The following is a 24,507-nucleotide window of genomic DNA, read 5'->3' on the forward strand; positions in this document are numbered from 1 at the left end:
TTTTAAAAAATTAAAAATATGGAAAATAATTTAATAGGACCATCCACCAAAACACAAAATATATGTCCTCCAAGGCCCTGATCCTGCAAAGAGGTCTGTCCATGTTGAACCCCATTGAACAGGCACATGTGTCCACCAATTTACTTGTCTTTGTAGGATCAGTGCCTAGTTTGGGGAAACCACTATAACATGATGAAGGAACACATGAAAGGCATTAGACTATTTCACCTTTTATTCACTGAAAACTACACCTTCATGCATACAGAGATTAAACTCCCTTGGAGGTCAGATTTATTTGAACTTAATAGGGGCTTTAATACATCTTAAATTTTCAGAACTTAGCCTTGAGAAAGCAAAGTTTAAATTTCTTGCTCTTTAATCCACTGCACTTTACAATAAAGGCAATACTCATACTCCCACTGACTTCAATAGGAGCAAAAGCAGGCTCTGCCTGTCTATATATTCTACAGTTATAGTTAACTCTTATGCCCAACCAATAACTGCCTTATAATAGCAGAATAGCACACAATTAACTTTCACGTATCTATTTTAAAAATATATTAACTTAGAGTTGCAGTAATGGCAGGACCGGTGCGACCATTAAGGCAAACTAGGCGGTTGCCTAGGGCGCCAAGATTTGGGGGCGCCAAAAAGCGGAGCCCCCAATTTTTTTTTTACAGCGTTCCTAGGCTGGGCTGACGGCAGCAAGCTGACACGTGCGGCTCAGACTCCCTCTCCCAGCACAGCGGCCGTTCCACTTCTCCCGCCTCCCAGGCTTGCGGTGCCAATCAGCTGTTGGGCACTACAAGCCTGGGAGGCGGGAGAAGTGGAGCAGCGACGGCGTGCTCGGGGAGGAGGCGGAGCAGAGGTGAAATGGGGTGGGGAGCAGGCGGGGGGGGGGGGGGCGCCTCGGGGAGGCAAGCTGCCGCAGGGCTCCCCACCCCAGCTCACCTCTGCTATGCCCCATCCTTGAGCACGCCGTCACTGCTCCACTTCTCCCGCCTCCCAGGCTTGCGGCGCCAATAACTGTTTGGCGCTGCAAGTCTGGGAAGGGAGGAGAATTAGAGTGGAGGCGGCGTGCTTGGGGAGGAGGCAGAGCAGAGGTGAGCTGGGGTGGGGAGCTGCCGCACGGCTCCTGGGGGGGGGGGGGGGGGGCGGGGGGGGGGGGCGCCTCAGGGGGGGGGGGGGGGGGGGAGCTGCCGCAGGGCTGGGGGTGAGGGGCGCAAGGTGGAAGTTTGCCTAGAGCGTGAAACTTCCTTGCACCGGCCCTGAGTAATGGACTGTAGTTCAGAACTACTAGAGAAAATTTTAGTTTGCTGTATTTTAAAACTAAATTTTAAAAAAACAATACTTAAGTGTGAGAGAAAAATAGAGACTCAGGGGAGAACAATTAAAATTTTCAAAGATATCTTTGCTCATACAGACAAAGAACAGCAAGCAGCACCAGGTGGTGTAGATCATCTTTTTTTTTTTGGTAAACAGACTGAAACCTCACAATGTTAATACCGATAGGAATTATCTTAGTTTTTCATCTGCAGAAAAAGCAATATGCATGAACTGGCATGTCATACAGGTACCAAATTTGTTGTGGTTATTGACTATTAAACAGTGCTTTTTTTATGATCACTAAGAGCTATTGTCTAAGACCACGGGCAGCTGTTAAAAACTACAGATTGACAAATGCCATTTGCTGTATTACACAGGTAGAACTCAGGAAGCTAAAATAATTTATGAAGCAAGCTTTCAGGCAACAGAGTTCAGTGGAAATAAGAGTAATTTAAAAGATATTTTCCTCTATGCAGATAAAGTATGATAACGTAAAAATATAATTTTAGAAATAAACAGCAGCAATCATTTAACAAAGGGTTTGGAATGAATGTGACTAATTTATCAAAGTTCTCTCCAAAAATATCAATAGTATTGTTTATTACAATCTTGCCTAAGGACCAACTATAAATGGGGTTCCATTGGGGTAGGTCTTATACAAACACAAAGTAGTAGGCAGTCTCTGCCCTGAAAAGCCTACAATTTAAAAATCAACAAGACAGACACACAGTGTGCCTACAATGCAATCAATGAGTGTGATTGCTGCATGTGTAGACATACGTGAGCCAGCTTTAATGTAGCTAGCTCATGTACCAACAGAAGTGGAGCTGAGGCAGTACAGCTTCATTATGGGCTGTACAACTGGGTAATAATTGGGGTAGCTAGGTCGTGCTGACGGCTATGCTGTCACAACTTCACAGCTACCAGTACAGAAGCTAGACAGAATAAGGCAGCTTGGGTATGTCAACAAATGCTATAACTACACACGCAACTGCAGTGTAGACGTACCAACAGTATGGGAGAAAAAGGAATAACTCAAGCAGAATGAGTTTAATTAGGAGGAAACAAGGTAGTAGAAATAAAAGTGAAGGGAGAGGGGACACTGAAGGGAAGAGATTGGGAGGGACGTACAGTCATTAGATGTTTTGCCCATAGGAATGTTGGTTTACAACTATCTTCTTGAAGAAAGTGCTCAGTAAGAAGTTATACCAAATTCATTTCTAAGTAAGTGACCATTAATGTCAGTCAGTAAAATAACACCTTTGTTTAACCAGGAGTGTCACTGTAACAGCCAGTTGTAATTTACAGTGATAACTCAGGTCCCAATCCTGAAAACACTTACTGCAGCAAACCCATTGACTTCAGTCTGATTACTCACATGAGTAAAATTATATCTGTGCTTAGGTGTTTGCAGGAGAAGACCCACAAGCAATTCCTTGCTTCACACAGATTTTCTGTGTGACGTTGCACAAATCACTTGGGCCAGGTTGACGCTAGAAAAGTGCAGACAATGAAGGGTCTATCTTATGAAAAGAGGTTAAAATAGCTTGGCTTGTTTAGCCTAGCAAAGCGAAGGGTAAGGTTGGGGGGAAGCAGGAGAGGGAAAGATTTCATTGCTCTCTATAAACCCATCAGGGGAGGGAGAAGAGCTCTCTCAGCTAAAGGACAGTGTTGGTAAAAGAACAAATGGGTATAAAATGGCCATGAATAAATGTAGGATGTAAATTAGAAGCAGCTTCCTAACCATCAGAGGGGTGAGGTTCTGGCACAGTTTTCCAACAGGCACTGTAGGGGCAAACAACCTAACTAGTTTTAAGAAAGAGCTTGAAAAATTTATGAATGAGTTTATATGACAGTTTTGCCTGCAATAGCGAGGGTATGGACTCAATGACCCGGGATTTCCCTTCCAGTCCTAAGTTCCTGTTCCCCTGCATAGCTATGCCAGCAAGCCTTCCTAATGTAGATACAGCTTATACCAGCAAAGGAGGGCTTTTGCCAGTATAGTTTATACTGGTTCAGCAAGAAAAATAATCTATACCTTCAAAAGCAGCTTTTGCTGGTACAAGCTGTGTCTACACTAAGGCTTTTGTTAGTATAGAAGTGTGACAAAAAAATCCAACATTACTATACCAACAGCAGTTTCTAGTGCAAACCTGGACTTAGTCTCTCTGGACCTCAATTCCCCATCTGTAAAATGGGGACAGACATACTTCCCTACCTTTCAGAAGCCTTGTGAGGAAAAAATATGTTAACGATGGTGGTATGCGCAGAAATGATGCTTACAGAGACCATATGAAGTATCTAGATAGATGCATATGGGCAGATCTTTGAATCCATACGGATCCCCACTGGCTTCAATTGAATGCTGCATGGGCTTTACTGCAGGATTGGACCCCTAAAACCTTCTCAGTAGTCAATTACCATTTAAAATGAAGAGAATAATCTTCTTCTGTACATAAAATTCAACTCTGAATAACAATTGTTATGTGTGATTTAAATATTAAGCACTGTGCAAAAAATGCCTGGAAACCAGGAATTTCACAACACGGTTCAGTCTGAGCCTAGCAAAACTTTGGTCTCTTCTATATTTAATGTTTGCATACAGTAGGGAGAACCACAGTTATCTCCATTCACTTACAAATTAATTGAAAGAGAGGTTGAAAACTGTAGAGCAGTGAAATAATGATAAGCATATTCCTAGGCTTTACAGATATTTAACATTAATAGAATACTGTTCTTCAGTGCAAGGTAATAGGGCAGTAGGAAGTAATAGGGTTTGATATATAACAAACTGCTTTGATATTTAAAAAAGATCTCTAGCTTCAACAACAAAAGGCCATTTTGGTAATTCAACTGTGTGTGTGAATTTAAAATAAAGCCATAGTGAGTGGTTAGATCCAACCATCTTTGATGTTGGCTAAGAGCACTGTCTTCTAAAAGAAAGCAAATACAATATTTTATTGAAATTAAACAGCCCTGTGAATGCTTGAGATTGATCATACAATAGCAACAAATGCCTGCACTAGCTGACTTGCTGTAAACTTTAATCATTCTGTACACATAATAGGAACCACTGACAGCAATAACCCAGTCATTCTGTCTCAAACTATTATAACAGCTGCATTCAATTTATTCAGAATATTGAAAGCCTCCTCAAAACCAGCTGAAATGTAATACTTTGTTCAATATCACAGGGAAAAAAGTGTCAGAATGCATATACATAAATCCAATCCTCCAAATATATGCTTAAATTTACTCATGTGAGTAGCCCCACTGAAGTCAATAGGATTACTGACATACTTAAAGTTAAACATAGGTAAATATTTTCAGGATAGGGTCCTTAGACATAAATTAACACACAAACCTGTAAAATGGGACTTTTCAATATCAAAATGTGCTTTTTCATCCAATAAATTGCTTTTTTGATATATTTGTAAATCATATTGGTTAGTCTGATAATGAAACAAATGTGATTTATAATTTTTATCTTGGTTATGTTTTGAAAAATGCAAAATGCAAAAATTGAGATGTGTCAGTCTTGAGAGCAGTAAAAAAACAATGCAACCTCACAAAGAATCTTTATGTGTTTGCAAAATTTCAGGTGTTTTGCAGGCAATACAAAATCGTGATCAACTGGACTCAGCTACACACTGATGAGGTTAAGTGCACTATTTTCAGCATTTATAGTCTGTTCTTTGCTCTTCTCTCCTCCTCCCACCATTTCAAACTCTGCAGCACCAGAAGTAACCATCTGGGGTCACAGGTTAGTGATCAGAGATTTCATGAGGGAGTGTTAACACGACCAATCTTTTCTAATGTATTGGTACCATCATCCAAGAGCATCAGTGAGAAATAGCAGCCTGTTTATGAAAACTTAAGGTTCTCTGATGCCGAAAGATGATTTCTGCTAACAGACTTGGTTGGCCAAGCCTTTATATATTGAAACTGCTTGCTATGCTGTCATTACAAGCATGGTACTGAGAGACACATAATGTTCCAAATAGCCCCATTTATTAACATAAACACAGTGCAAAGGCTTTTAGCGGCATGACTTCGAAAAGGCTGTATGAAATGCTGCTCTAACATTTGTAAGGCTAGTAAATAATCTTTCTCGCCTTCTACATCAAACCAAAGTGCTCACACATTTGCCAAGGGGGCGAACAGACAGGGATATGGGGAGCACTAGGCAAAACAGAGGTGTTGAATTCTCACAGTATTAAAGACCCTAGTCTTCCCCACGGATCTAGGGATCGCCCTTTCTGCTTTCTATCTAGAGAGCAGGAAAAGAACCTAAACGGTTTCCCGCACCCCAGTACTGGATGTTTAAGCTTATTACACTCCTTTCAGTCCCGCTTCTAGCGCTTGGCAGCTAAAGTGACTGACATGGAAAGAATTACACCGTTTCCCGGCGTATCTTGAGCGTACAGCACCATCTCTGGTAGTATCAGCCTGCTCCTCTCTGGAGTGCCATAATTATCCCATGACCTAATAGCTGACAGCCTCCACTTAGAGCCACTAATTGATGTAAACATGACACATCTGTAGAGACTGATCACTTCGTGTATTTATTTCACTTGATGCAACTTGGGGGAAGCAAGAGCACAAAGTCCTGCACGACTCTCCGGGAGGAAAGGGGGGAAGACTATGGAAATGACACCAAAACCGCCTCGAATGATACAGGAGCTCAATGATCCAAGTCTGGAGCCCTGACTTGCATTCTGAATTCTCCAGCACCCCCCTGTAGCAGACACAGCATCGCAGCCAAGACACCCTGGAAGCCCATTTCAAATCTGGACTCCTTAAAAATATAAATATATATATTAACAACCTCCCAAAGCCCCTGTAGCTGTAGCCTCCCCCCAGCTAACAGGCTTCTGGTCCCTCTCACTGCTCTGTTCACAGGCTTGGAAAGGTCACTCGAATATTTAGTTTCGTCTGCTAATGATGCGTCCAAGGAGGTTCCCCCCTACCCCAAAGTCTTCGCCTGCAGGGGAACAAAGTACGCCACTAAGGCTGCTGTATCCCCCCGAACCAGGCAGCCCCCCACCCCCAGGGCACAAACGCTCTGTTTCTTTCTTGCGGCGGCTGTATCAGCCAACCTGCCCCCGTCCCCTCTAGAGCAAGGCGGCAGCCACTTGCCTCTCCGCGCCTCTCGACACCTCGTAGGAGGCAGCGTTTCCCTGGCCACACAGACCGCACTTTTACCCACCGTTTGCTACAACTTCGTCTGGAGTCAGTGATGGGAGGGGGGGTACACACATGAAACGTACATTAATCTTCAAGCCTCTTTGGGAGAACAGAGGCGAGACAAGGAGGGAGATTCTCCCCCCTCTCCCGAATAGTTCCTACAAACTCTTACCTGGTCTTGCTGCTGGCTCCCCCGGCTGCCCGGGTTCGGCGCTGCCTGCTGCTCCTTCATGGCTGTCATTGCACAGAGCCGGCTTGATTGCGCTGCACTTCCTTTCACTGGTACTTCAGCCTCGGAGACCTTTCACTGGGCACCAATTGCATGACACCCGCTTCCCTGCTCGCCTTGAATTGGCAAAGCGGCAGCAGCAGCAAATGACAGGGGGGGGGGGGGGAAGAGGAGCACCAAGGAGCAGCAGCTTCTCTCTCCCCCTCTTCCTCTCCAGCTACCGCAATCCCCCCTCCAGCCGAAGCCAAGCGCTAGGAAGCGCGCCCAGGGGCAGCGAGCGGAGGCTGGAGCTGGCGGGTCACTGAGCGCTCTGGGCCGGCAGCCGCAGACAGAAGCGGAACACCTGGCTGGGCTGGGACGCGGCCGGCTTCCCCCTCCCCGCCAGGAGGGGATGGTCTCGCATTACTGCAGTGTGCGCGCCCCCTCCAGCAGCAGCGGCGGCGGCGGCGGCTCTCCGAAGAGCCCTCCTTGGCGAGGCAGGTGCGGAGGAGACGGAGCGGGGGCTCCCTGCCCTAGCGCCTCTCCCCCCGCAGCAGCAGCAGCGTCCCGCCGCCGAGCGCCGCTGGAGCAATGGCCAGGCAGAGCAACAAGGCGCCGCTGTCACACTCCGCTTCCCTCCTCAGCGGGAACAGACCACTCCGAGCCCCCAGCCAGAGCGCGGGGGCGGGTCTCTGGCTGCTCCTGCCGCCCACCGCAGGACCAGTCCGCCAGCTGGGGCTGGGGGCTGGCCCCCGCTGCAGCTACCTTCGCCCGCCTTCCTGGAAGCCCGGCCCTACAAAGCTCTGGTAAATCCTCTCTTTGGGCAGCGAAGAGCAGCTGCTCCTGGGCTCTTTGGGATGGATTTGGGGGGCGCTGTGGATTGGGCTTTAACAGGATCTGACAAGCTGTACCCCCCCCCCACACACACACACACACAGAGAGAGGCAAAGTTAAAAAAGCAGTCAGAGGTTTGCAGTCCCAGCCTCAGCCCGAAAAGAAGGGCTGGAGCTGGGGATATGGATCAAATTCTCAGGTTGCTTGTTGTATCCCTTATACAGTCATATCTGAGACTACCTACATAGCCTGTATAATCCTTACTCGGCTTTGGGGCATGTTCACAGGGGTTTGGGGGTGGGTTGGTCCCTAATCCTTCGGCAGGATTTACAGGTGTAAAGTAGGCTACCAGAGGCTTGGCCCGCTTTCAGCTGTCAGGGAATAAACAGGTGCTGGAAGGGTTGAGGATCAGCACCTGGGGAATATGCATAACTAGGGTGAGAAGCCTTGATTCTGCACAGTGACCAGCCTATTCATAAGTGGCCACTGCTTTGGAGGAGTCCAAGTTTTTGGCTGTCCAATGTTGGACATGAGTACACAGCACCTACACCTCTAGCTAACATCAATGGTAGCGTTCAGCTATTTAATACCTCTGAAAATCAGGCCCAAGCTGTCTGGTTATCTCTGGTTTCAGCAGTCTTTTGCTCAATTCTACTTTAATCCACCCATAGATTTGGCCTCACGGTGTTGCACTACCAGAATTAGCAGGGGGAACACACATTGGTGGATGAGGCCCTTAGCAGCATCTGCTATAAACCACATGTGAGAGAAACAGAGGTCCAGGGCAGAGCCAGCACTTAGGAACCCAAAGACTTCACCGTTGCCCACAGGACCCAAGGCAGTGGCATCAGGAATGGGCATGAGGCCCAGTCAGCACTCCCCATCCCTCACACCAAGGGACCCCACAAGGGGACAGCAGCATATGCTGCAAACACTGGGAGATCATCAACCACTACTTACCATGGTTTTCAGTCTGGACATTTATTTCCTCTCTGTTCATTCCAACAGCTTCTCTCCGCCTTCCACACCATCTCTGAACCACTCATTCTTTTCTCCTTCCCATGCTCTCTCACTTCCTTTCTCACTGCTCTATATTACCATAACTTCCCTACCCCCATTCTTCTATTAAGTTTTCCCCTCCACCATTCCACCTCATCTCAGCCTCACTTTTTGTATGCATGCTGTGACACTACACCCCATATTCTTCATGGTGATACTGGTATGATATAATTATAACAGTTATGATGTGTTTTATGCAAGATAAGTAATGTGAGATGTCATGGGAAAGGTTATGATTTGCTGAATATGATTATCTTATTTGTATTCATGAATCATTTTTGTATCTGAAGTTATGAATATTGATTGTCTGCATTTCAAATGTAATTACACCTGGGGAACGCCCACTAGACAAGATGCTTTCATTCTAAACAGTGCGTGGGAAATGGGCCATAGGAAAACAATAGGCCTTGGGAGAGGCTTATCTCCCACCTAGGGAGCCTTCCTGAGTACCATCCAAACAGCCTATGAGTGGTGACTGCTATGACTCCACAAGGACATGTGAGGAGACCACGTATCTCTAGACTCCATCTTCAATAATTTTCCACAGACAGGTCTGGGAACTAGGAACCAAACTCTGCAACAAAGGGTTCCCGCCCTGTATGCCAAAGCTATATAAGGCGGGGAAGGACATCATCTGGTGTTCTTCATTCCCCACTCAAGAAGACTCCTGGAAACACCTGAGGAACAAAAACTGAACTGGGGGAAGTGTGGGACCCAGACTAAAGGGATTTTTAGCCTGTGAATGGAACACCTGGGCATTCCAAGCTGTAAGCAAGTGCAGCTTGCCCCTTAAGAATCTGCAGCCTGCTTGCATCATCTCTTTGGGTGAGAAACTGCTATTCATATCCAATCTATTCAGTATATTAAGTTTAGTTTATTTTTTTGTTTATTTGCTAGATAATCTGCTTTGATCTGTTTACTATCACTTAAAATCTATATTTTGTAGTTAATAAACTTGTTTTTGCTCTGTCTAAACCAGTTGGGATTCATAACTCAGGGGCAAAAGGCTGTTACATATTCCTCTCCACATTGAGGGAGAGGGTGAATTTTCTGAGCTTACGCTGTACAGTTCCTTGTGCAGTGCAAGAGGTTATCATTTTGGGTTTATACTCCAGAGGGGCTGCGTGTCTGAAGAGCTGGTAGCTGCCCTAGCTGTAGCCTTCCCATGCAGGGGTTGGTCAGACAGCCTGTCTGCATGTAACTGCAGCTGGGTGTGTCCCTACCTCTATGTATGCTGGTGAAAGTGCAGGCTAGAGAGGGCATTGCAGCTTGTCACAGCAGAACAGTGTAAAAGGGAGCCCAAGCTGGTGGGTCAGGGGGGCTTAGTGGTGTCCTAGTTCCAGGTGGCTGCCTGGGAGGAACCCCTCACACATGTACCACACACAAAGAAAAAGAAAAGTGAATCAACATGACATCTGTCAAACATCACCCTTATTACTTTGCCTTCATATTGAATCCCTTCCCCTGATCCTACCTCTAGGCTTTACACTCTCCAAGGCAGAGATTATTTGTCCATACAGGTATAGTACAATGGGACCTTCATTTTGATTGTGGCCTCTAGGTGCTAGTGTAATACAAATAATAATAAATCCTAAAAACCACACCTACTTAATCATGCCCCTTACGGTACATTTCTAGTGAACATTACTTCAACAATTATTGAACCCCTTTATTAGATAATAAAGTTTTTCATTTTACTGTTTTAATTGTGTATGTTTTGTGTTTTAGAACCATGTTTTGGTTCCTTTAAACTTGTTGTTTTGAATGTCTTCCATGTTGCTGGAGTGCCACTATTAATCAATGAGGCAAAGGATGCTGGCGGTCACAATATATTTAGTTTTAGTCGCAGCTTGCTGGATGCAGCTGTACTAATCAAAGCCCAATCACATGTATTCTGACTTGCCTGGTTTTATCACTCAAGCAGTGTAAGATGTGCAGTGTCAGTTTTGTTAAAGGCCATGTATGTTGCCTTCTCTGGAACAACCTCAATCAATAGAACTACTTGCTTAAGTCAGGATTTTTTTATTTTTTTTAAATGGATAAAGGTTGAAGGATCAGGCCCTATGCTGTTTAGACCTGATCTAAAGATCCTAGACATCACTTGAAAGACTCCCAGTTATATCAATGGATTATACCCTTTATCATTACTTTAAAAACACCTCTTAAAAATGTTGGTTCATGAGTCATGCTGCTGTTTTGAGAATACAAAACAAACTGACACATTTCAGTTCTATGTGACTGTCTTTTTCTGAATCAAAATTCAGAAGTCCACATCCAAGGCACCTAGACACTATAGAGATACAAAGAATAAATACAGAAAATAATAATAATAATTTGACCCAGACCAAAAATAAGAATGGGCATACTGGGTCAGAACAATGGTCTATCTCAGTGGTTCTCAAACTTTAGCAACCAGAGGACCCCCCGTTTTGATTTAAAAAATTTCAGGAGTCCCCAAGCTCAGCTTTGCCCTGCCCCTTCCCTGAGGCCATGCCACTTCCCTGCCCCTTCTCTTAGGCCCCACCCCCCACTCACTCCATCCCCCCACCCTCATTCACTTTCACCAGGCTGGGGCAGGGAGTTGGGGTGCAGGAGGGAGTGAGGGCTCCAGTTGAGCAGTGCTTACCTTGGGCAGCTCCCTCTGGCAGTGGCTCCTAGGTGGGTGGTGAGGCAGCATGGGGCCAGAGAAGGTAGGAAGCCTGTTCCGCAGCATGCTGGGATGGAGGAGGAGGAGTTTCTCAGCAGGGCCCATGGACCCCCTGGAGGTCCCAGTGGACCCCAGTTTGAGAAACGCTGGTCTATCTAACCCAGTATTTTGTCTTCCAACAGTGATCAGTGCCAGATGCATCAGAAAGGATGAGCAGAACAGGGCAATTATCAAGTGATCCATCCCATCATCCAGATCCAGCATCTGACAGTCAGCGGTTTTTAATAGCCATTGATGGTTAGAGATGTAACCCCATGCTATCCTCCATAAACTTATCTAATTCTTCTTTGAACCCAGTTATACCTTGTTACCTTCGCAACATCCCCTCTGGCAATGAGTTCCACAGGTTGGTTCAAGTGAGATGTAAATTGATAGTCAGTGATGGGATACACATTTCAGACTAGAAACAATCCTAAAATGAGTGACATACGAGTAACAATCATGTTAGTGTGTAGTATTTATGGTGTTTTCTCAGTAATGCTTTCACCTTAAGAATAAATGTGCTTGCTTAGAAAGAGCTGTGTGCTAACTTGTAACTGCAGGCAATTACACTGTTCATAACCTTCAGCAAGAAAGCAAAGCATAGCCACTGGCCTGTTTAGGCAGTCTGACTTAGTAGGAATATCAGTGTAGGCAAGGAAATATGCAGCTTGGAAAAATCCAGTCATGAGAGAGAGAGACACGGGTCTTTGTGCAAAAGAGGTGATGGCTGGGATCCAGGAACCTTTAAGTGGGTGCCCTTGAGGGACCATGGAGGGGGACTACAGGTACACTTGCCAGATCTGAAGCTGTGACAGCAGGCAATACTCCAACTGCCTTACTTCCGTGGGGGGTTTGCTAGCATAGAAAGTGTAGGTTTAGGCTTAGCCTGCAAAGGTACAGTTTACAAGTAAGAATGGCTTTTCATTATTAGTAGAAAGGTGGTTGCTTTGCAGGTCTCTCCTCTGTTCTAGATGAAGACATGGACATAAAATGTATCACCAAAATTGCATTGTGTAATATAGTATACACCATGTCTGATCACCCTCATTTCTTTTTACCTTGATAATAGCATAGATTTTTGATTTCGAAGGGCGAATCTATTCTAGTCACACCACAGTTTCAGCCCATTGCTAACTATGTTTATTGGAGGGCATTAAGTAGACAAGGCAATCTCTATACACAAACATTTGAAGCTAGCGTTGATGGAGTTCATAAAATTATTCCTAGTTTAATATTTTAGCATTTGAACTGTAAAAATCATGTCAGCATCTGCTATTGATCTGTTTGTATATTGCAAAATCAATTCTCAAAAGTTCAGTAGGTGTTACTAAAAACTGGAAGCATTTTCTACAAACTCAGTCCTAACATGTGTATTGTTCAGCCTGCTATGTGGCCTTGTCTCACATTTTATTTTAAAGTAGAGTAATGTCAGCTCAGAGAAAGTTGCAGCTAACATACTGGGCCTGATTTTGCACTCAGATGGACCAATGCAACTCTACTGACTGCAATGGAGTTGCCCTTAATTTACACTAGTGTCTGGGAGAACAGAATCAGACCTACTGATTGTAGATTACCCCAGCCAGATGCAATCTCAAGAAGATGTAAGGCCTGATTCTTCACTACTTGCCCAGCCATTTACCACTTGGCAACGATAGAAATGAGGTAAGCAGGGGCAGCTCTTTATATTTTGCCACCCCAAGCACAGCAGTCAGGCGGCTTTTGGTGGCATGCCTGCGGGAGGTCCGGCGGTCCCGCGCCTTCGGTGTACCCGCCGCCAAATTGCTGCCGAAACTGCGGGACCGGAGGACCTCCCGCAGGCATACCACCGAAGGCAGCCTGATTGCCGCCCTCACAGTGACCGGCAGGCCTCCCCTCACAGCTTGCCGCCCCAGGCACTGCTTGGTGCGCTGGTGCCTGGAGACGCCCCTGGAGGTAAGGAAGGGAAGAATCAAGCCTTCAGCCGGTCAGTCAAAGGTACCCGGGAACTGGAAGATACTCTAAAATCCATACTTTTTTAACATAACTTGAAAATAGATTGTATGTATCTTCTTTATTTCTGCCATATGGGCCCAGTTCAAAAATGGGAACAGAACAGCGTGCTGCCAAGAGCAATGTCTACATTGCTCCAGGTTTTTTATTACACCCTTCTTTAGTTGCATGAAAAACTTCAGGAGAGATTTAGGTGGGATGTTCCCCTGGATGTACCCTTTATTTGGCTAGCACACTGTTCTTTATCCTCCTGTACTTCCCTCCTTCTGTCCTCCTTCATGGAAGTAAATTTTCACTAAAATTAGACATCCATACAATGCTTCGTTGGTGTGTTATATTCCTTTGCTACTCACATCCATTTGCTGACTAATTTGGAGCTGAAAGCTAAGTTTACTCCACTCTATGTCACAATTTTGCCCCGTGTTAAAATTAAGCCACAGTGGATCGATTTAAAATAAAACATATTTCTTCTTGGTGTTGTTTTATCAGTGGCAAGATGAACAGTGCATGGTAGAATGTCAGTGTAGACTGTATTCCGCTTAACACCATTTAGTATTTGTTAATAAATGATACTTAATACAGCCTTTTTAGCCAAAGATTCCAAGGCACTTTACAAACATTGGATCCCACTGTGCAATTATTATGCAGTCAAAACTTCCATTTACTTAAATGAACTAGGGAAATGCAACCTAAATGGAGCTACTATAAGGTGGGTGCAAAACTGGTTGGAAAACCGTTCCTAGAGAGTAGTTATCACTGGATCACAGTCATGCTGTCATGAGTCCTGCACTTAGGAAGGAAGAATCCCATGCACCTCTACAGGCTGGAGACTGACTGGCTAAGCAGCAGATCTGCAGAAAAGGACCTGGGGCTTACAGTGGACGAGAAGCTGGATATGAGTCAGCAGTGTGCCCTTGTTGCCAAGAAGGCCAACAGCATATTGGGCTGTATTAGCAGGAGTATTGCCAGCAGATCAAGGGAAGTGATTATTCCCCTCTATTCGGCACTGGTGAGGCCACACCTGGAGTAATGCGTCCAGTTTTGGTCCCCCACTACAGAAGGGATGTGGACAAATTGGAGAGAGTCCAGCGGAGTGCAACGAAAATGATTACGGGGCTGGGACACATGACTTACGAGGAGAGGCTGAGAGAACTGGGGTTATTTAGTCTGAGTAAGAGAAGAGTGAGGGGGGATTTGATAGCAGCCTTCAAGTAACTGAAGGGAGGTTCCAAAGTGGATGGAGCTCGGCTGTTCTCAGTGGTGGCAGATGACAGAACAAGGAGCAATGGTCTCAAGTTGCAGTGGAGGAGGTCCAGGTTGGATATTAGGAAACACTGTTTCACTAGGAGGGTGGTGAAGCACTGAAATGCGTTACCTAGGGAGGTTTTTAAGGTCCGGCTTGACAAAGCCCTGGCTGGGATGATTTAGTTGGTGTTGGTCCTGTTTTGTGAAGGGGATTGGACTAGATGACCTCCTGAGGTCTCTTCCAACCCTAATATGCTATTATTCTATGCTGGAAGGGCATAATGAGTGGGGTCCCACAGGGATCAATTCTGGGTCTGTTTTGGTTCAATATCTTCATCAGTGTTTTTGATAATGGCATAGAGAATACACTTATAAAGTTTGTGGGCGATACCAAGGTGGGAGGGATTGCAAATGCTTGGAAGATAGAATTAAAATTCAAAATGATCTGGACAAACTGGAGAAATGATCTGAAGTAAATAGGACGAAATTCAATAAGGACAAATGCAAAGTACTCCACTTAGCAAGGACCAATCAGTTGCACATATACAAAATGGGAAATGACTGCCTAGGAAGGAGTACTGTGGAAAGGGATCTGTGGATCATAGTGGACCACAGGCTAAATGTGAGTCAATAATGTAACGCTGTTGCAAAAAAAGCGAACATCATTCTCGGATGTATTAGCAGAAGTGTTATAAGCAAGACAGAAGAAGTAATTCTTCCGCTCTACTCAGGCCTCAACAGGAGTATTGTGTTCAGTTCTGGGCGCCATGTTTCTGTAAAGATATGGACAAATTGGAGAAAGTCCAGAAAAGAGCAACAAAAATAATTAAAAGGTCTAGAAAACATGACCATATGAGGAAAGATTGAAAAAACTGGGTTTGTTTAGTCTGGAAAGGAGAAGACTGAGTGGGAAAATGATAACAGTTTTCAAGTATGTAAAAGGTTGCTTTAAGGAGGAGGGGAAAAAATTGTTTTTCTTAACCTACGAGGATAGCACAAGAAGCAATGGGCTTAAATTGCAGCAAGGGAGGTTTAGGTTGGACATTAGGAAAATCTTCCTAACTGTCAGGTGGGTTGAGCACTGGAATAAATTGCTTAGGGAAGTTGTGGAATCTCCATCATTGGTGACTTTTAAGAGCAGGTTAGGCAAACATCTGCCAGGAATGGTCTAGATAATTAGCCCTGCCATGACTGGACTAGATGACCTCTCAAGGTCACTTCCAGTTCTATGATTCTATGAAAATTTGTCAGCATTAGGGCCAGGAATTGGATCACTTAGACCACAAGTGAAATTATTAGCCTTTAAAAATTGCACAGAAAATCTACTAACAGGTCAGGGTGCAGAGTGAAGAATACCTCGTTCAAATTAAACTATACGGGAATCTGGTGAGAAAATGTAATTGTTCAATTGGAATTTGGTCTGGACACCAGAGCTATCATTTCTATTATCACCCAAAGTCCGTGGAATTTTTAAAGACCTCAGGTAGTCAAGACCTCAGTTTTATAGCTTACCCACCAGCAGCAGTGCCCCCTTGTACCTTAATGCATCTTCTGAATCAACAATCCTACCTTACTATCTATAGCCCCAACGTAGTCCAGTCCTGCTCAGTTTATGAAATCCACAAAGATCACAGCTGATTTAAGGGTTGATTTATTTCCCTTGTATCACTCTATTGAAATCACATCTTATTAATGTTCACCTTTCTTAATTCCTGTAAAACTACTGTACATTGATAAAAAGGAATCTTGCCAATTATAAAAATAAATGTAAAATACATGAAAGTAATGCAACCTCAAAAACCAATAAGTATATCAAAAATGGTAGCATTCAGCTAGTGTTTTTAAGTAGATCTTTGGGTCTACAAGAATTAAAGAAAATAGTGGTCCAGATCCTCCGCTGGTGTAAATCAATGTAGCTTCATTCAACTCAGTGGAACTACCATGATTTGTACCAGCTGAGGTTCTGGCAGAACATATTTTTGTACAGCATGCTCTTAAATGTTGACGACTCCTTTAGAACAATTGAACTATGTAGTTGAGGAAATTCTCTTGCTGGTAGAGGAAATAAACAAATTGTCCTCTGTATTCAAAAATACATTATATTCAAATAGCTGTTCTATTTTCTTTGTGAATAAATTATAAACATGTTTTTCTCTTCTTGCCTTGTTTTAGAAAAACAATCAATGCAAACATTGAGTTAATACAAATAAATGCAAATATATTCCAACAGGAAAGATCACAGAATGTATTAAATACATATGCAAATATTTCAGCACTAATGCAAACAGAGCCAAGCTACATTTCAAAATACCACTCTTTAACCAATAAAATGCACAATCAGTGTACACCAGTGTGTGTCTTTGAGAAGTGCTTGAAGGAATAATTTATTACAAAAGGACACAAATCATGGTTTCATCCCCATGACATCTGCCTCTTGTTACTGAATAATTTATGAATTCAGAAGTTACGCTATGTCACCTTCCAACACAAAAAGAGATGTACAAAGACATGTGCAATGTGATGGTCAAAGTGTCCCATGTTAATTATTTGAATCCCACAAATGCTAACTTCACCTATGCCTTAAAGTAGTCTCAGAGAAGTGCTGTGTCTCTCCCTGCTTGCCAGTGGGATTTCATTAGTTCATAGCAGTTTTAGGTCTCTGACAGAGCTAGTTAGAAAGAGCTCAACAAGTTCTGTGGTTTTTTATTTTGGTTTTTTTGAAAGAAAAAAAAGTAGTTTGTTTTATGTTTTTATTCCCAATGAGCTCTAATCTCTCATAGCTTGTTTCAATATATTTATAATGCCATTTCATCCTATGAGTGGGTCAGGGGACAAACATATACTGCATAGCAGATATGGAGTGAAAAAATCAAGGTGAATTTGCCAATAGGGATGTGGTGCATAATTGTAACCAGAACTCTAGGAGTCTAGACTATAATGGGCCTCTTGCTCCTTCACAGACATGTAAGTGGGGATATTCATATAATCAGCCCAGGATTAACTCCATTTTAATTTTTGCTTTATCATTCACTTTTAATAACTTCCATCCACACATTTTCCAGGATGTGAATGACTGAAAATACATTTGGGAGCAATGGCTATGGCAGACGATGACTGATGCAACTGTCCTGCCCGGACAAAGATTTGGCTGCATCAACCGTTAGTTCAGGTATGTGTCTGAGGCAGCCATCCTCAGTTGTTAGACAGGGAGTGCAATGACTCCCATCCCTTCCCCAACACTGGGGTTAATGTCACAGCAGCAAGGGAATGAGTGACACGCCTTTCTCGTTTTACTCATCCACGAGTGCCGTGTTGGCCACTCGATCAAATCAAACAATCATCAATATGCCTCAATCTTTTACCCAGTAATTTGGTTTCCTGGATTAACACCATACTCATAAATCAAATAATCAATACTGAACATTTCTATAACACTGCTCATGTAAGGATCTCAGAGCACTTTACAAACAGCTGTCTCATACAATACACGCTAGGGTGCTATAAACTGCCCACTTCCAGAAAGAAAGTTAAGTGATTTGGCAAGTTTAAAATGGGGTTGAGAGGAAGGCAGTAGCAGGAATAGATGCCAAATTTCAAAACTCTCATTCCTGTTCACTATCCACTAGACCATGTTACATTAACTCATGTTCCAAAATGAGTATCAGCCTTTTACCCATGGAGATCAGCTACAATACACAATGTCATATGTTCTAATATTTTTTGATCTTCTAATTGTGTAGTAGACTCACTCTAAACCAATATCATTGTTTTCAAAATGCTTACTTCGTGTATTTTGTTGGTGAATAGGTATTTATCCACACAAGGGAAATGCATTTATAAAATATTTAGATTATTTTCCAAAAATCACTCAATGGAAATGTTTATGTAGCTGTGCACATGCAAGAAGAGTGAACTAAATGGGTCACATCTTTGCACTGGAGTGAGACATTAGCACAATTTCTACATTCAAGAAAAGGTTATGCTTAGAAGATGGGAGTAAATTCCTGAGGCACAACTGGGGGGAAAGACAGATAGCTCAGTGGTTTGAGCATTGGCCTGCTAAACCCAGGGTTGAGAATTCAATCCTTGAGGGGGCCATTTAGGGATCTGGGGCAAAATCAGTACTTGGTCCTGCTAGTGAAGGCAGGGGACTGGACTCAACTCAATGACAAGGTCCCTTCCAGTTCTCTGAGATAGGTATATCTCCATATATTCACTATTTTCTTAACTTTACTGTAAAAAACAAACAAACCCTTATATGATGCCACATTATAACAATATTTTAAGACCTACTCTTTCAAACTTCTTCTGATGGGTATCTGCACTCATACTTCACCAGCTGTTTACAGATTGCACTGTGACAACGTAGGCTGTCAGATGACTGAAGCCTCTTAAGGCAGAGATCAGAATTGGTTCCAGAGTCTCAGTCAATGGGCTAAAAGTGGTGAAAAACTGTTGTCTCTCCATGATGTTCAGTATGCAGCTCTTGTGCAAAAAGCATAAATGCCCAACAACATAGTTGGCACTCAACAAATAATAAATACTAGAACGCAAAATGTACTTCCTACTGTTGATATCACATTCAGCCCATTCTTCCCAACTTAAAAAATAACAATCATCTTTCTTCTAATAAGATTATATTTGTTATGTAACCACTTGTCCCCATATGTATCACCTTTGCCTCTACTCATTTTATTCCTTTTATTCTTGAATTTAGGCACACTCACTTGGCTTTATTTTTTTCTGAATTTTAAGTGAGCTTTCAAAAACAAATGTTGATTTTTTTTTTACATATATAATGTCATATTGCAGCATCTCTACCACCCTTTCACAGGAGGTACGTGATGGTATTTTATAAATAAAATGATCATAATTGGACCAACATCATGAAGTCTTTGGACCAAATTATTATTCAGACAAAATCATTGAAACCAATGAGAATTTGCTTGAGTGAAGACTGAGTAAAAACTAACAATGGGATCATTCCCCTGCCTCTCTGGTACACAAGTGGAGGGTCCTCTCTGCACATAGGACCTTCCGCTTTTACATTCAAGGAGGCGGGTCAACCACCATTGCAGTATGCCCCCTCCTCTGGATTCCTGCTGGCCCAAAATCTGTGGCCAGGAGTGGGTAGGAAAGTGTGAGCTAGGTAGATGCACATTTTGGGGGTGAATTCCACTGTCTGGAGTAAGAATAGATAATCTTTTCAGCAGAACCTCAGCATCCCAGAGATATCCCCTCTGCAAGAGACCAGCTGGTGGGGGAGCCTCTAGAGCTACAACTCATGTGGAGATACAAAAGAAGTTACCTACCTGTAACTTGAGGTTCTTCAAGGTGTGGTCCCTATCTGTATTCCACTGTGAGTTACACATGCGCACCATGCACCCGGAGCTGGAGAATTTGAAACTAGTGTCTATTTGTCTGCGTTGCACATGTACCCTGGTTCACCTTGTGTCTTGGACTCAGGTGATAAAGGGCACAGAGCACTGGCCACCTCTCCAGTTCCTTCTCCACTTTGAATCAGACAGGATTCAATGTAGAAGGGATGGAGGGCAGGTAGTGGAATACAGAAAGGGACCACACATCGCAAAAAAACTCCAGTTACATGTAAGTAACTTCCTCTTCTTATTCTTCTTTGAGTGATGGTCCCTATTGTATTCCACTGTGGGTGATTGACAAGTAGTACCTTAGTGGGAGAAGGTGAGAGGACATGGACAGTAGGGTTGAGCAGAAAACTGACATCTCGAAGGAGACATCAGCAGCCAAATGTCTTGCAAACATATGAATGGAGCTCCATGTGGCTGCTTTACAGATGTCCAAAAGGGGTGCCTCCTAAAAAGATGTCATAGTTGTGTGTGATCTAGTGGAATGAGCTTGTACTCCCTTGTGCAGGGAAGGCTGGAGAGCCAACAGAGTAGAATTCAGCCAGATATCCATTTGGAGAATCTCTGGGTGGAAATGGTGTGCCCTCTGACTCTTTCTCTCGTATAGTGACAAACAGCCTCAAGGATTTCCTGATTGATTTTGTTTTCAGCAGGTAAAAAGCCAAGGCTTGTTGAATGTTGAGGGAGGGTACTTTTTATTCTTAAGTGTGTGGTTTACAGGTAAGTGAATGGATTCATTAAGGTGAAATTCCAAAACTACTTTAGGAATAAATTTTGGATGTAGATGCAGAAAATCTTTATCTATATGGAATACAGCGTAGCGAGGGTCTGCCATCATAGCTCCCAGATCGCCAACCCTTCTCACGGACGTGATAACTACAAGAATGACAACTTTCATGGAGGGACATGGAGCAAAGAGGGGGGGTGTCTCTTAGTGCTGAAAAAATGGAGATTCAAGTCCCATTAGGTTGGAATCTTCTGAGTAAGTGGGAAAGTCCTTATTAAGCCTCTACAGAATCTATTGTTAGTGGGTGTGAAGAAACTGAGTGGCCCTGATTAGGTGGGAAGTATGTACCATCGCCACTAAGTACACTCGTAACGAGCTGATGGATAGACCTGGTGTCTTTAAACATAGGATTAGTCTAAGATGAGTGGAATATCTTTAGGCTCTGGTACGATGCCTCCTTGCTGTGTCCAAGATGAGAAACCTTTCCATTTAGCTAGGTAACATTTCCTAGTGGAGTCCTTTCTGCTATTAGAGAGGATGTCTTGTATGGCTGAGGAGCACAAATGTTCTAGGGATGATGCCCCTCCAAGTAACACATGGAGCGGTCATGGATTGGGGTGTTTGAACTTGCTTTTTCAGTTTGTCACGAGCTCGGGGAACATCAGGATGGTAATTGGTGAGTGGGATTATATGCACAAGAGATTGGGGAACCAGAACTGTTTGGGCCAGAAAGGGGCAATCAAGATGACCCTTTCTCTGTCTTGTCGAATCTTGTATAGGACTCATGCCAGAAGCAGCAGTGGAGGGAAGCCATAATTGAACCGATCTGACCAGGAAAGAAGCAGAGCATTGCTCTGGAAGTAATGACCTAGAGCTCATCTGGAGCAATATGTGGTGTGTTTGTTGTTTGTTTGAGAAGTGAATAAATCTCTGGTTGGGATTTCCCATAGAATGAAAATGTTAAATGAATTATCAACCAAATTAGCTGTGAACTAGTTAAGAAAAAGAGTGGTAATAGTGGGAAAGCTAGTCCTGTTAGAAATATTGGGGGCCACATTTGGGTAAGAGAAATGTTATTTAAAAATTTGGAACTGATTTTACCCTTGAAGAACGGACAAAGATCATAATCCACAAATGTATTGAGATGTTGGTGGTTAGACATCTACAGAGGACCACACATGAACATGGATGGCCACTGATTTGAAATTGTTGCCTAGATGCTGGCCTTAGCATGTTTCTCAGTTGGGGGCTGCCCTAAAACCCCTTAAGGGGGTTGAATAGGTAGGTGAGGCATGTATATAAGGAAAAGGCAGATGCGAGCATTATCCTAACCTGGAGATCTTCACAGGTGTGAGGATGAATGTTAGAGAAGAGCAGTTATCCTACAGCTAACCTAGTTGCCTCCTAACCTCCCTGAAACAAAAGATTCTTTCATGTGTGCAAGGAGCTTCTTCAAAGTGTGTGAAGAGAGAAGCTCATTTCCTTTTCCCTCCAACAATATCTGGGCCAGATCATCAGGTTTTACTCCGTGACTCAACAGTCCATCACTATTAAGCAAAACACTTAGGTATGTGCTTAACTCCCACTGAAATAAGTGAGACGTTACCACACACCTAAAGTTAAGCATATGCTTAAGTGCTTTGCTGAACAGTGATATACTTAAGCAAGTGCTTAGGTGCTTTACTGAATGGGGGGGGGCTTAATTCCCTTAATTTTTTGAAAAAAATTGAGAATGACATGTTATCTCAGTTGATACCCTGGAGAATCTCTAGGCAATGGTTAATGCAGATTCCCCAACTCCAGCCTCTTGAAGCTACACCCCGAGGAAAGGGTCATTACCTTCTGTAGCAGGTAATAGGCAGACAAAAATCAAAGGCCTGAACTGTATAAAGAAATGGCTGATCTGCCCAGTCAGGGTTCTGAATCTTAGACAGAATCTGAATTTGTAACCAGGAGGAAAACCCAGCTCTGGGTTTTGAAGGACTAAAACCTACCAGAGGTCTAGGCTGGGCCAGGGAATTTGCATTAAGTTTTTCTTAGGGGTTCCCCAGGAAATCCAGTTAACATTCATTGTCCTAATAGTCCATACATGTCTGGCACATTTTCAGTATAGACTTTTGAACTCCCAGGTCTTATATCTTTCACATCTGCCCCCAAGAGCAGTTAACCTTCACAATAATATATAAGCTTAATACATTAAGGTCTTTCAAGGATATTGCAGGAAATTACCATCTCTCTCACAAATGGGCCTAAATTGTCACTGCACAATAATGGACTTTAGGGATATAATTGCCTGTTATAAAAAAAGTGAAAGCTGTCATTCTTCATTTTGCACACTCACATTTTCTCAGAGCACCTGGCCAAAAATCTGCATAACCCTCATGTCACACACAGTTATTTTCTGAGAGCAAAAGCCATGCAAATGTATGTACCGTAATGTTCACAGGCTTCCTTAAAGGCCACAACATTTCAGGACACACTTTGATTTTTAAGAACAGATTGCACCAGCTCAAAACAAGCAGCTGGATCTAACAAATTGAAAATGATTTTTAACCCTGAAGAAGGAGCTAGGGGACTGTAAATATTAGCTCAAATTTTAGAAGGGATGAAAGTTAAAAAATTTTAGACCACTAGTTTATAGCTATCAAACATCATGACTGGCCTTTTAACTACCTTGGTGGGGTGTGTGGGGGGGAAATCTATGGCAAGCTATAAGCTTTTCATCTTTCTTTCTCTGGCTCTCCCTCTTTTTCTCTCACTGAAAATAGACTTATTTTTGACCCTTGGGTTCTAACATTGACAGTAACTTCAGTTTAGTCGATATTTATCTGTCCGATAAAAAGACCTTCAACAGATGTCAATATCTGTTTTCTTCTATTGCAAAATGCAAAAGAAGTGCAGCAATTGTGACATAGTATATTATCTTCATTGCTATATACAATGCTATATTTAAAAAAATCACTTTATTGTATGCTTAAACTGAACTTAATTACATACTGTAAAATTAAACGTTTCTGAGGATTTGCAAGGATATTCTGTCCTGTCTCACTTCCAATGTGAGTTTATTTTAAGAATAAGATCTTTTTATACATTTCTAACCTTGGTGTACAGTTTTCTCTCTGGAGAAAAGCCCTTGTATTTAACACACAAAAAACCCATTTTCTACAAAAATCAGTCACTGTAAGACGTGTGTGTGTGTGTGGGTGAATCCATTTTTTCTTTATCTGAAGGACAGTGTCTCTGGAAATTATCAGTAATTCCAAGTATTCACACAATCACTGTTAAAAGTGACATTATCAGTGACATGCCATTGACAAGAGGAATTGCAAAGCTGAAAGAAGACAAAGTAATTTGCAAAAGTACAGTAGGGCCATCACACTGATGCCAAAATAGTTTTAGGTGATGGAAATTATATGTATGTTTATATATTAAGCACTTTGAAGCTATGCTTAATCAGCTGGTTATGTCATGATTTAGTCTGACTTCTGTTTTAAAATATATTGGTGTCAATGACATCTACAGATCAAAAATAAAATGCCCAGATTACAGCTATATGATTTTTTTCTGAGGACTTGTCCTTGTTCATCATTAATTTACAAAATAATAAATGATGATAATATAAAAATTCCAGGGCTTAAATGAGGAAAAAGAAACAGATCCATCCAGGGGTTCATTAAAAACTATACAGCTTGAGTGCACATTTTGTAAAAATCTTAATAAAATCGTTCCATTAGGGATTACAGTATTTTATTTAGTAGCCATAGTCAATAGTCTATTACATTTACCTTTCGTTCAAGATGGAAATTGTGAATCCTTTAGCATTCAGATATAAGTTAGCTCCTGATGTCTGTCTGTTCTA

General features: G+C 42.8%; 1 protein-coding gene across 4 annotated transcripts in view; it reads right to left on the bottom strand.

The window, feature by feature from the left end:
* DPP10 (dipeptidyl peptidase like 10) overlaps positions 1 to 24,507 on the bottom strand; it is an 827,330-nt gene that overhangs the window by 409,455 nt on the left and 393,368 nt on the right. The window contains exon 1 of one of the 4 annotated variants that reach the window (XM_034785373.1): positions 6,686 to 7,307. The exons of 1 other annotated variant lie outside the window; for it this stretch is intronic. In XM_034785373.1, the coding sequence (XP_034641264.1) occupies positions 6,686 to 6,754 (69 nt within the window). In that variant the 5' untranslated portion in view covers positions 6,755 to 7,307. Of the gene's footprint in view, positions 1 to 6,685; positions 7,313 to 24,507 lie in introns of those variants that run through there. 2 more of the 4 variants (XM_034785376.1, XM_034785375.1) reach the window with 2 other exon arrangements.

Source organism: Trachemys scripta, chromosome 11, assembly GCF_013100865.1.
Source record: "Trachemys scripta elegans isolate TJP31775 chromosome 11, CAS_Tse_1.0, whole genome shotgun sequence".
Classification (NCBI taxonomy): Eukaryota; Metazoa; Chordata; order Testudines; family Emydidae; genus Trachemys; species Trachemys scripta.